At 39.3% G+C, this 12,917-nt stretch overlaps 1 protein-coding gene across 15 annotated transcripts in view; it reads left to right on the top strand.

Annotated features, from left to right (window-relative positions):
• TNIK (TRAF2 and NCK interacting kinase) overlaps positions 1–12,917 on the top strand; it is a 350,539-nt gene that overhangs the window by 187,043 nt on the left and 150,579 nt on the right. For all 15 annotated transcript variants that reach the window (XM_056565180.1, XM_056565178.1, XM_056565177.1 and 12 more), the window contains exons 7-9: positions 2,940–3,070; positions 5,146–5,200; positions 9,162–9,240. In XM_056565180.1, the coding sequence (XP_056421155.1) occupies positions 2,940–3,070; positions 5,146–5,200; positions 9,162–9,240 (265 nt within the window). The remainder of the gene's footprint in view (positions 1–2,939; positions 3,071–5,145; positions 5,201–9,161; positions 9,241–12,917) is intronic.

Raw genomic sequence — 12,917 nt, 5'->3', positions numbered from 1 at the left:
TTAGAAATGAGCGAAGTTACAGTGATTCGATTTGTCACGAACCTCACGGCTCGGCGTTTGCTGACTTTAGCCTACATAAAATAGTTCAGCTTTCACGTGCTCCGGTGGGCTGGAAAAGGTGGATGCAGTCCTAGGAGAGTCGAATCACTGTACCTTTGCTCAACTCCTAATCTTACCTTGTTACCTGTATAGAAGATACCTGGAAGCCAAAAATCTTGCTGATTGATAGAAGATCAAAAACTTATTTCACGGAGTAAAATGCAAATCAATTCATAACTTAATGGTCACAGGAAGAAGTTGTAATAGCGGAGCAACTCACCCGGTGTGCTGGAGGTGATTCAACCGAGGAATATCGCGGTCAAGCGAGGAAGTAGCGGGATGCTGAAGATGTTACGGGGGGGAAGTCAGACGTCGGGCCACAGCCGTATCGCACCGTTTGGTGCTTCGTCAGGCCCCAGCAACGTCATCATGTTCCCTCCGGTGGTTTTTATCTGCTGTGTCATGTGATTACAGGTGAGTAGGTGTGGTTCACCATTAACTCTTTGTGCGCTCAAAAGAAACAAAAGAAAAGCAGTGAATTAAAAACTGTGAGGAGAAAACATAATCCTGCATGTGAACAGGTACTAAGAGATATTTAAATATCAAATTAGAGCACCCAACTCATTTTTATCGTTTAGACCCTGTGGTCCTAGTCCTTAAATTTCTTAGTACCTGTTCACATGCAGGATTATGTTTTCTTCTCACAGTTTTTAATTTACTGCTTTTCTTTTGTTTCTTTTGAGCGCAAAAAGAGTTAATGGTGAACCACACCTACTCGCCTGTAATCACATGACAAAGCAGATAAAAACCACCGGAGGGAACATGATGACGTCGCTGGGGCCTGACGAAGCACCAAACGGTGCGATACGGCTGTGGCCCGATGTCTGACTTCCCCCCGTAACATCTTCAGCATCCCGCTGCTTCCTCGCTTGACTGCGATGTTCCTCGGTTGAATCACCTCCAGTACACCGGGTGAGTTGCTCCACTATTACTACTACTTCCTGTGACCGTTACTTTTTACCTGTGCCATTGGCGTCAGAGCACCACCCATAGGAGACGGCATACCTGCCCTACCAAATCATGTTGTATCAGGAGCTTTCATTCAGAGTCATATAGGACTGTGCCTGATCTGTCTTTTCTTTTGGGTTTACAATTCATAACTTAATTGAAATGCATTTTTCAGGATTTTTTTTTTTCTTTCTTTCTCTGTTCAAATGAACCTACCATTAAAATTATAGATTGATCCTTTCTTTGTCAGTGGGCAAACATACAAAATCACCAGGGCATCGAATATTTTTTTTCCTCCACTGTAGGCAGCAAAAGATTGCAGAGGCAATTGATTGGTTCAAGTGAACTATGAATGTGATGTAATTGCAGGATCACCTAGAGTGAGCAGGTTAGTTGAGGGTGTAAAGTGTGTATGTATCTCGCTCACTATATACGTATATATATATATATATATATATATATATATATATATATATATATATATATAAATATATATTTATTTTTTATATACACTAGAAATGTTGTTACTGATTAAAATTCGGAAGACTTTCTGATTAATGAATGTAGTTGTTTCCCACTGAAGGTGATTATGCATGTCCTATAAACACTTGCAACAACAACTGGGTGCTAGTTTAGTAGATTATCCGAAATTGGAATCAGACATTCATTTCTTAAAAGCTGAGGATTTTAAGATGAGGCAATTTCCTAAAAAATTTTTTTTTAGGATTTAATTCTTTAGAATTGGTTGTAAGGTTCAATTCTATCTGAATAAATTTAGGCCTTATAAGAAGGACCCCGATTGCCCTAAAAAGTTAATGAGGTTTCATGGGTTTCAAGTTTTTTATATTTATCCTGTGCAGGGTAGGCTTTCCAGCAGCAGTGGTACAATATAAAACATGAGTAACAAGGTTGTTGTATAGGGCAAGTAGTAGCATATGCCATTTTGAGAGGTTCATTTGAAACTTATCTCACACATTTTACTGAAATTAACAAATTTGAGGTGTGCCAAATGAATGTGCACAACTTTATTTAAGAAATTAAAGGGGTGCTCCAGAGAAGTACATATATAAAAAGAAAGCTCCAAAGCTACCACCCTAATTGGATATGTTCTCTGTAAATGATCCTGCCTGGTATGCATGGCTCCTGTGGCCCCTGTTGTCTTCTCTGGCTGCTTGATATTTTTTTAATCCTTCCTCTTCAGCTTGAATACTACATTTCCTGGCAGCCAGTGCAGCTCTTCTCTCTCTGTTGTCCAGCTTCCCATAGCTCCCTCTCTGAAAGCAACTCCTACCCTCCTGTGTGATTGTCTAAGACTACACACACCTCCCAGCACTAAAGGTAGCATCATGACTCATTGGTGCAGGGCAGAAACCACATGGTCTGTGTCTTTCAGGAGGCTGGGGGCTGTTTTCAGAGAGAGAGAGAGAGACTTGGACAGAGACACAGTGTATGGCTGGATGACCTATTTTTCTTACTACCTGCATGTGAGTGAAAACTGCTCTATATAGCTAATGAGTGATATTTAGACAATTTAATAGTTTGGTGAGAGGGAAAGGATGAGCTATGGGTTTAGTTCCTCGGAGTACCCCTTTAAAGGGGTCATCCAGGAATAGAAAAAACACTGCTAATTTCTTTCAAAAACAGCTCCATGTCGGCCTCCAGGTTGGGTGTGGTTTTACAACTTGGCTCTATTCACTTCTATGGAACTGAGCTGCAGAACCACACCCAACCTGAAGATGGCTGGTAATGGATTTTGAAAGAAATTAGCTCAGTTTTTTCTATTTCTAGATAATCCCTTTAATGCTGTATTGCACTTTGCATAAACAGTTCATCATTTGTCATTTTTAGATATGCAGCATTGATTAACTTATTTTTGTTATATTTGGCCATAGTGGATTTTGGTGTGAGCGCACAGTTAGACAGGACAGTAGGAAGAAGAAACACTTTCATTGGTACTCCATATTGGATGGCTCCTGAAGTCATTGCCTGCGATGAAAACCCTGATGCAACATATGACTTTAAGGTACGTAAGGCAAAAATATTACTGCTGCTAGTTACACCTCCTGTGGGGTTTTCTGTAGGCATAAACATTGCTTAATACTTGGTACCTGTCAACGAAAAACAAAGTCCTCAGCTTCTATAATGAATTAAGGCTATTATAAAGTTGTCAACTTCAGCCATAATAATATTCTGCTTGTGTACACTCCTCTGTGTACCATATTTTTTTGGAGAAATGAGTCAGATTTCTAGACACCCCAGGCAAACTGAAGCTACAGCAAATCCTCTTTTATTCAGTCCCAATTCCAAAGAAAATGATGCAGTCTATCAGAGAAGCTTTGCTAATTTTGAGCCTCAAGTAAAATTGCCATCTGTGTATCTTTTGCCGCTTGTTTTTACCTCTTTTCTGGTCAGTCCTGCTATTTTACTGTAAATATTTCTATATAATATATTTGGAACTTTTTACAATGACTGTTCTGCAACTCTGTGAACAAGTAATACAGAACATGCAAGGGAAGCACTATCTGACCCGATAAGAAGTACTTACATTCTGCTGCTGTTAAATGTAATCCTATTATAGGCTTAAATTCTTCAAATGGTCCTTTTTTATGTGAAGTTTGATTGTCTTCTTATCTTTTTTATGAAAAATTATGTACAAAATCTTTGTTTAATCTACATACCCAGATAACCCACTAACAGCAGGATATAGTATTTTCCTTTTTTGTTTTGTTAAATAAATTTAATGTGTTACTATTAATATATTTGTCAGGGGGCTGACTACCTACACCATGCCGATCTACTGTTTGGAAAGACCGTGACACTCATGCGGTGTTGCAACTTCTTCAGCGTTAACTTCATCTGTCAGCTGGCTTATACTGTATTACTGTATTATTTATAGTTTAAAAATGTAAAAATTAAATGTGAATAAGCCCTTCACCCAATAAAAATTTTAATTACTTTTTCCCATTTTAAAGAAACAATAAACCTTTTTTTGGTATCGCTGTGTGTAAATGTCCAAAATAATTAAATGTTAATGATCCCATACAGTATAAATGTATAGTAAAAAAAACTAAAAGCCTGAAATTGCAGATTATTGGTCATATCAGATCCAATAAAAAGTGATCAATAAAATCACATGCGCTCAAAATTGTTACAGATAAAAACTGCAGATCATGGTTCAAAAATAAGCTCCATGCAGCCCTATATACAATAACAGAAAGGCCTGTAAACAGGGGTATCATTTAATTGTATTAATCCACAGAATATAGAGAATAGGTAAGTTTCACAGTAAAGTGTATGGTTTAAAATGAAAGCCATCAAAAAGTTGAAAAATTGCGCTTTTCATTTTAACCCCCCCCCCCCCCCCCCAACAAATTATAGTAACATAAAAGGTGTCATTACAAAACACTCATGCTAGTGTGCAACTTCTTCAGTGTAAACTCCATTCGTAAGCTGGCTTGCCCTTACACATTCTGTATTGTTTATAGTGTGGTTGCAAGGTTTTGCCATACTGTTCAACTCCACAGGTCTACTGCTGCTTTTAAACCCAAAGTTGATATAAAATCCGGCAAGTGGCCTAATGGTGTGAAAATTTGCCAAAACTCATTCTGACTTGGTGTTGCACTGTATCAGCTGTTCAGATTAATGCAGATCATATTCCCTCCTCAGTAAAAGCTTTTCTTCTAGCCAGATTTAGTGGGAAGCCCTGCAAGTGCTGCAGTCTTACACAGCTGTCCCACTTCAAGCTTCATTTCATTTCACTGAAAAAGGAAAATAATAAAAACTAGGAAAGGAGCAACAGCCGAAGCAGCAAATAACAAACAATTCATCTTGTTCATTGTCACTGTTCATCAGGGTTGAAAGCTGCAGCCCATCACTATTGGGAAAGCGTTTTCCATCAATATAGACTGACAGCACCATGGCGTGTTCATTATTTTTACTCTAAATATCACTTCTATCCAGAAAACAGAATATTGATGATAGAACGTCTTGTAATATAAGAAGCTGTAAACCATTCATAAATTCTGTATTGTTTTCAAGATGTTCTCTGCTTCATAAACCTTTTTTATTTATTTATTTATTTTTTTTTTTTTATTCTAGAGTGATTTGTGGTCCCTAGGAATAACAGCCATAGAGATGGCAGAAGGAGCTCCTCGTAAGTAATGTAGATTGTTTGTTTGTTTTCCAACAGGGACTTAAGTGGTCAGCCATAACATTAAATCCTCCTACCTAATATTACCTTTTGAGTCCTGTAAATCCTCCTGCCTTTTGAGTCCTGTAAGTTGTAAGGTGGGACCTCCATGGACCAGACTTGTTGTTTCAGCACCACACCTTAAAGGGGTACTCCGTCCCTAGACATCTTATCCCCTATCCTTTGTATAGGGGATAAGATGTCTGATCACGGGGGTCCCACCGCTGTGAACCCCTGTGATCTCGGCTGCGGCACCCCGCTGTCATCACTGCACAGAGCAAACTCGCTGTGTGTGTAAGGATGGGCGATACAGGGGCGGGGGCATCGTGATGTCACGGCTCTGCCTCGTTGTGATGTCACGTTCCGCCCCCTCAATACAAGTCTATGGGAGGGGGCGTGGTGGCCGTCACGATGCTCCGGCCCCTGTATCGCCTGTCATCAGACATCTTATCCCCTATCCTCATAGATGGCTGCTATTAGCAGTCAGGACCTCTCTTCTAATGGCAGACGTCAGCAATCCTGCTGATGTTCACCATTAACCCTTCAGATGCAGTGATCAATACTGGTCGCATCTAAAACGGTCACAGTGCTTAGACGCACTCATAAGACCACCTGCAGCAACATGGCGTAGGTCCAATGAGTGAAGATGACGGCCAGGGTCTCCACACCTGCCCCATGCCGCGTGAAGGATTTTCTTGTATAGTCTGCCCACAGAGGTGAGCCGTACAAGTAGATCTGTACTTGTACTGATCAGTGGTTAAAAAAATGAAATGTGAATAAGCCTCTCCACCAACATAAATTTTAATCGCTCCTTTTTCCCATTTAAATAAATAAAAAACCTTTTTGCTTTCGCTGTGTGTAAATGTCCAAAATAATAAACGGTTAATGACATACAGTGTAAATGTAAAGTAAAAAAAAAAGCCTGAAATTGCAGATTGTTGGTCAAATCAGATCCAATAAAAATTGATCACAAAGTCACATAAGCACAAAATACGGTACTTAGAAATAAAAACTGCAGATCACGGGGCAAAATAAGCTCCATGTTGCCCCATAAACAGAAAAAGTAAGAAAGTTATAAGGGTCAGAATAGCGCAATTTTAAACATACTTATTTAGTTAAAGTTTGAGTTTTTTTTAAAGCAGTACAATAATAGAAAAGCCTGTAAACATGGGTATCGTTTTAATTTTATTGATCCACAGAATAAAGAGAATAGATTTGTTTCACAGTAAAGTGTATGGTGTAAAATCAAAACCCTCCAAAAGTTTTATTTGGTCGTGCAAAAAAACAGCCCTCTGATGGTCCTGTGGATGTAAAAATAAGAGTTATACCTCTTAGAAAGGCAAGGAGGAAAAATGAAAATGCAAAATTAAAATCAAAAAGCTTTGTCCTGAAGGCCAAAATGGTCTGTTTTCTTTTTTTTTTTGGGGGGGGGGTGGGGGGGGGGGGGGGTGTTAAACCATTCTTGATAATTTTTGTTTTGCTTTTGGAAGTACATTGTCCTGTTTAAAGACACAATTGCCATTAGAGAGTACACTTGCAATAAAAAGGTGGACTTGTCCTGCAGCAATGTTTAGGTATGTGTTAAATTAACATCTACAAGAATGCCAGAGCCTAAGCTTCCCCAGCAGAACATTATCCAGAGTATCACATGGCCTCCACCTGCTTAACATCTTCCCATAGTTTATCCATGTGCCATCTTGTTTTTAGAAGTGACTCCCCTGTCCCTGGTCACCCACATTATGTAAAATAAATACTGATTCATCAGGCCAGGCCACCTTTTTTCCATGGTCCAGTTTTGATGGGACCACTGTAGATGCCTTCAGTGGTGAACAGGGAATAACTTGGCACTTTTTACCTGTCTGTAGCTACATACACATAAGCTATGATGCATGGTGTGTTTTGACAACTTTTAGGACACACATCATTAAATTCTTTAGCAATTTGTTTGACTGTAGGTCTTCTGTAAGATGGGACCAGGTTGGCCAGTCTTTGCTCCTCCTGCACATCAATGAGCCTTGGGCACCCATAAAACCAGTTTTCTTTCCTTGAACTACTTTAATAAGTAATAACCACTGAACACCGGGAACACCCCACATAGAGATGCTCGGACCTGGTTGTCTTTCCATGACAATTTGGTAACTGTCAAAATCTCACTTATTTTTATTCTGCTTCAAGCAAATGGGGGTGCTGTAACAAATCTTGTGCTAAGGTATAGGGATTCAGTTGCCTGTAACAACCAATCAGATTCCAGCTTTTGTTCATCAGAGGACTTTTTAAAATGAAAGAAACATTCTGGTTGACTGCTATGGACAACTGCTCCCATCTTTCAGTACTGACTGATCACTTGCTGTCTAATGGATCCCACTGCGTGACAGGGGCCATTGTCACAAAATAATCAATATTATTCAGTTCACTTGTAAGTGGTTTAAATATTATGGTTGACTGGTGACTGGTTATTTAATTAATATGCACTGATATTTACTAGAACATATAAATGCAATTTATTTTATTGATTTGAACCATAATATATTTTGTCAAATGTTGCCATTAAAGAATTAAAAAAAGGAAATACATTATTGCTATTGAAAAGTTGCACAATTATTAGTCAGAATATCTTAATTAGAATGCTAATTGGATTGAGTGTGATGTTAGCCTAGTCTTACCCATAGGGAGTTCATAGACTGAAGAGTGAATAAATATCATCTGTCTGTCACCTGTTGTTCACCTTACTTAGAACTCATGTATCTCTCCCAACCCCACTATACACATATATCCTCTGTTCGGCCAAGCACGCATGTTTTTTGATTCAGTAGATGGGAAGTAAACTGTTGCCATTTACTATCTTACTCTTGAACAAAAAAACTCATGCATATTGAATTCCAGGTGCTGAGGGAGATTGTGTAGGCACACGACTGGTTCAGCGAACATTAATCTAACATTAAATATTGTAATATTGTATTCCATTGAAATACATTTCTTTAAGAGAAGTCAAGAACATGATACTGATGCAGTAAATACATTACTTTCACATTATATGGTAATGTATTGTATTAGACCTGAAAGTCTTTGAATTGACAGTTTAGGGACTATTCTTTTCCATTTTGTGCTCAAAAAATATCTGTATTAATGGTCCTCTTAAAGGAGAAGTCTGGTGATATATAACTTATAAGGATAGGAGATAAGTTATAGATCGCGAGGGGTCCGATCGCTGGGACCCCCACAATCTCCAATCTCCAGTCTGCTGGAAGGGAGTGTGCCGACCCCTGCACGGAGCACTGGCAGAGACGCCCCCTCCATGTACATGGATAGGGTGTGCCGGACGCGATTTCCTGCGGGGGTCAGAATGACCACTTCTGGCAAACTGCAGGGGCACCATTCAGGAAATTGCGGGGGGGGGGGGGGGGGGGTCCCTGCGCTCGGACCTCACGTGATCTAGAACTTATCCCCATGATCCCGTGATCTATGGCATATCTCCTTTGGATAGGGCAGGCATATGTAACCTTCGGCACTGCAGATTTTTTTGACTACATCTCACATGATGCTCTTACAGCCAAAATGCTGACAAAGCATCATGGGAGATGTAGTCCAAAACATCTGCAGTGCCGAAGGTTGCCTATGCCTTGGATAGGGGATAAGTTGTATTTCACAAGACTATTCCTTTAAATCACTCATATTCCAGCCCAAGCATCTGGTGTGATTGGTGTATCTCTCTTACTTCATAATTTACTTGCTATGCCATGAGGTATTAAGGCCTCGATTTCAGTGGATTAGTGTTAAGGCGTGTAAATCTCTAAGGTGTTAATAGCAGGTAAATTTTTCTGCCGCTATAAGCCAATTGCCTAAAATTTAATTTCACACTTACGTCTAGTAGAAAATGTCTTACTGTCGTTTTTCCGTCTGTAACATACTTTTTCTTAACCTTTAGCACTCTGTGATATGCATCCCATGAGAGCCCTTTTTCTAATCCCTCGGAATCCAGCTCCTAGATTGAAATCAAAGAAATGGTGAGTCATTGTTGAGACTGACTTTCCCAAGTAAGCTCTGTGTTGGCACTATGTCTCTACATGCAGAGAATATATGAGATCTCCAGGATAAGAGATAGTAAACACAGTAAACACCTCTACACATGCATTTTTGTCCTATTATACAGTTTTGTTGCTGTTTGCAGTGCATACTGTCTTTCCTAGTAAAGGCTCTCACTAGTTGAAACTTGATTTGGCAAAGTCTCTGCATGTAGCATAACATAATTTCTCAGTGGAAACAGCTTGTCATTCTAGTAAGGCATTATTTATCTTGAAGGATTAGGAATGCATCCACTTAAATAGCATTCAGACTTGGGATGGGCTTCTCCGATTGCTTAAACAAAATCTTAAAAAATCCAGGGCAAGGTAGAACTAAACTTACTCTGTACAGCTGTTGTTTGATTTCCTATTGGGATATGTTATTGTCAAAAGAAACAAAAAGTTTTTAAGGAAAATTAGGCCTCGTGTGGCATCCAGCATATTTGCCATGCAGCCGCGCAGCAAATATGGAATCACACAAGTAAAATGTCAAAGCGCAGACAACATAAGAATAGTGAAAAATTTGATGATTATTTTAAACTTTTCAGAGCACACCAGTTGTTAAATTTCCACCTAAGGCCCCGTTCACACTATTGAAAAAGTATGAACTTTAACATTAGTGTGAGCGGGTTTCCGCGAGACCCGTTCACACTGCAGAATTTCAGCGGCGGACATTTCCGCCGCTGAAAGTGTTCCGCGCAAAGAAAGAACATGTTCATTCTTTGCGCGGATTCCGCGAGCACTGCATAGCCGTCAATGGTGACGCGGCCCTAGCGTTGAAGTACTTTCGGCGCCGGCCGCCAGGTGGAAGCTCCACTCGCGGAATTCATCCGCGAGAATTCCGAGGTGTGAACGCGCCTGAATGTACCAGCCACATCCCGATAAGAGAGTGGACATCACTCCAGTGAAATGTTTAGCCCCAACACCTCACTGGAGCTTGAGACCCTCAGGGTAGTTGTTGTATATGTATTTTCACTTTGCATTGACTCTGCATTATTCTTCCACAATGTGATCCCTATATTCTGTCCAGTATATGAAGTCTTCATTTTTATTTCCCCATAGACAGCAATGCATTTCTGTGCGAAAGAATGAACATTCTATACTTAGTGTTTTAAGTGATTTTACACCTGTTTTCGTGGCATTTGCACTTTAATAAATGAATTATGTCCATTTATATGTGACGCAAACAAAGAATAACAATGTATGGCATGTGTAGTTGATTTTTTGCAAGGTGCTGTGTTCTTTTCTTGGAATTATTTTTTCTTGCCATGCAGGCTGGCATTCTGTTTATACGTGGTGCCCACTTTTCTATTGGTAGTTGGTGATCAAATTCCCAACAAAGACTTGTATATGGTATGATGCCTTTTATGTTCTTTTTCGGCTGTGAGGCCTTATATTTTCTCTTTCAGGTGTTATTCGGCCTTGCCTTTCTACTAAGTCCTTTCATTTTTTTTGTTCTTCAGTCCTTCCTCTTTGTGGCTATCGTCTTCTGTTTTGTCTTATCTCATTCTCTGCTTGACTTGAGAATACAACTTTCTGCTTTTTCATTACGAAGGAAAGATGCCAGCTCAGTGATCTGAACAGAAAGTTCCCATTTCCACTGGGAACAGCACCTGGTGTGCATGTGGCTCAGGGAAAAAAAAATGAACACATGGCGTGATCCTGCATAGATCACCAAAATGGCACTGAGAAATGCAAAATAACAGCAAAATGTCATCTTTTGTAAAACAATTGCTTGCATCAACGACCCTTTCCACATACAATATAGTTTTACAGAGAAAAACTTTGTGTGGCAGTATAATGCAGTACTTATAAAATATACATTTTCTTAAGCGAAAATAAAATTTCCATTAGTCCTACAATCAGAAAGTCTCCTTTCGATGATATATTAAAATAGACTGAATCAGTGATTTTTTTTCCCCCTCCCTTCAGGTTTGCAGAATATATTGTCAAATAGCCTATCGGGGAGATGGGATTTAATAGAGAGAAATCCCTGGTTCATGACTTGCATTAACTGGCCTTCAGTTAGACAACTGCGCATGCTCAAGACCCATTACACATCACATAAAATTCTGTAGTCCCCATGTAATACTATGCTTTCCCTCTGGTGTTGGTGAATTGCGTGGGAACGAAATACTTTTTATACTAGATTTTTCTGCAGATTACAGCTGTTCACTACTATTTACTGAAGTGAGGCATCCTGTAAATAAGCTTATTTTGTTAATGTGTTTCTTTCAGAAGGAAAAGATCCAAAGGGGATACCCCTTTAACATTTCCTTTAGGGGTAACACATCTGTTTGCAGCAGGACCAGGACGTAAGATAGGTGGAGTAGGCAGTTGTGCAAAAAACGGAGTGCCGACGTAAAGCACGAACAGTAACTTTGTGAGTCCATTTAGTCCACTTTCGACTGCTATTTTAATGGGACTCAATAGTGGGTGTGTGTATAGTGTATACAGCCCAAAGTCACTATTTGTGTTTCCATTTGGGCCATTGAATATGAATGGCACCAGCTGTGCTCTGCCACAGCCTATGTCTGCATCCTGTTTATAATGGGATGCTGATTGATACCTGTGATGGAAAGGAAAAGTGCGATGTGAACCCATCCTCTTATTATGTATTTATTTAAGCTGTAATAGAGAGATAGTAGGGACCTAATTATTAGTAGATCTGTTTAGTAGGAATTTATTTGAGTCAATAATTGTAATTTAAATTCCGAAGACATTTTTCGCTGAACAGAGAGGATGCCTGCAGATTTGTTGTATGCTTCTTACTAAACTTCACACATCCTACAAGCATAAGCAGAGACAAAAGGTCATAAAGTCATATTAAGGAAATAGAATAAAATCTGGAAAGAGTGACAGGATACAAACAGCTTGTGATCTCAGATATTGATGCATTTAGCCCTTGGCCCGGTGGATCATGATGTTAATAGTGCAGTCGAGGCATCATACTGTAATAGAAAGTCAATGTCCTTCTAGCTGTTGTCACACTCAAAAAATAGCAATAATAAAGTCTGGCAATAATAAAGTGAATATTCAGGAAAGACAAAGGCTAATGCCACTTGTTGTCCACGCATCATTGACGTGGCCTTTTTTGGGGCTTACAGTTCTGCAGGTTGTTTTATTCCATAACTTACTTTCCTATAATACATATCTCTTCTATGTACAGAGGTTTGTGCAGCAAGACAGATAGCAGAGGCTAACTGTACGCACACAATAGCCAAGGTGCTATAATTGAAACAAACTCTCTACAGAGATAAGCTGGGACACAGTGGGAGTGGTGATACTGATGGTAGTGTTATGATGCTAGTAATAATGGGATGGTAGTAAAAATTGGTTAAAATAAAATTATAAATATATAAATCAATAAAAATATATCAAATATATAGTGATGATTGTGAGAATTTAGAAAAAGGAAAAGAAAAGGGGGAATAAAGAGATAAGGGACGAGGGGGAGAGGGACAAGAGGGTTGGGGTAAGGAAGGAGAAGGGTAAAATAGTAGAGTAGGGAAAAATGATCTGACCACTAGTAAATAAATAGCTGATAAAATATGCAATTTATTAATAGTGATTAGGGATGTCGCAGGGCCCTTGCGATTCCCTTCTACACATAAAGTGAT

This window comes from Hyla sarda, chromosome 3, assembly GCF_029499605.1.
Source record: "Hyla sarda isolate aHylSar1 chromosome 3, aHylSar1.hap1, whole genome shotgun sequence".
Taxonomy (NCBI): domain Eukaryota; kingdom Metazoa; phylum Chordata; class Amphibia; order Anura; family Hylidae; genus Hyla; species Hyla sarda.
This window is presented reverse-complemented; position numbering and strand designations above follow the sequence as displayed.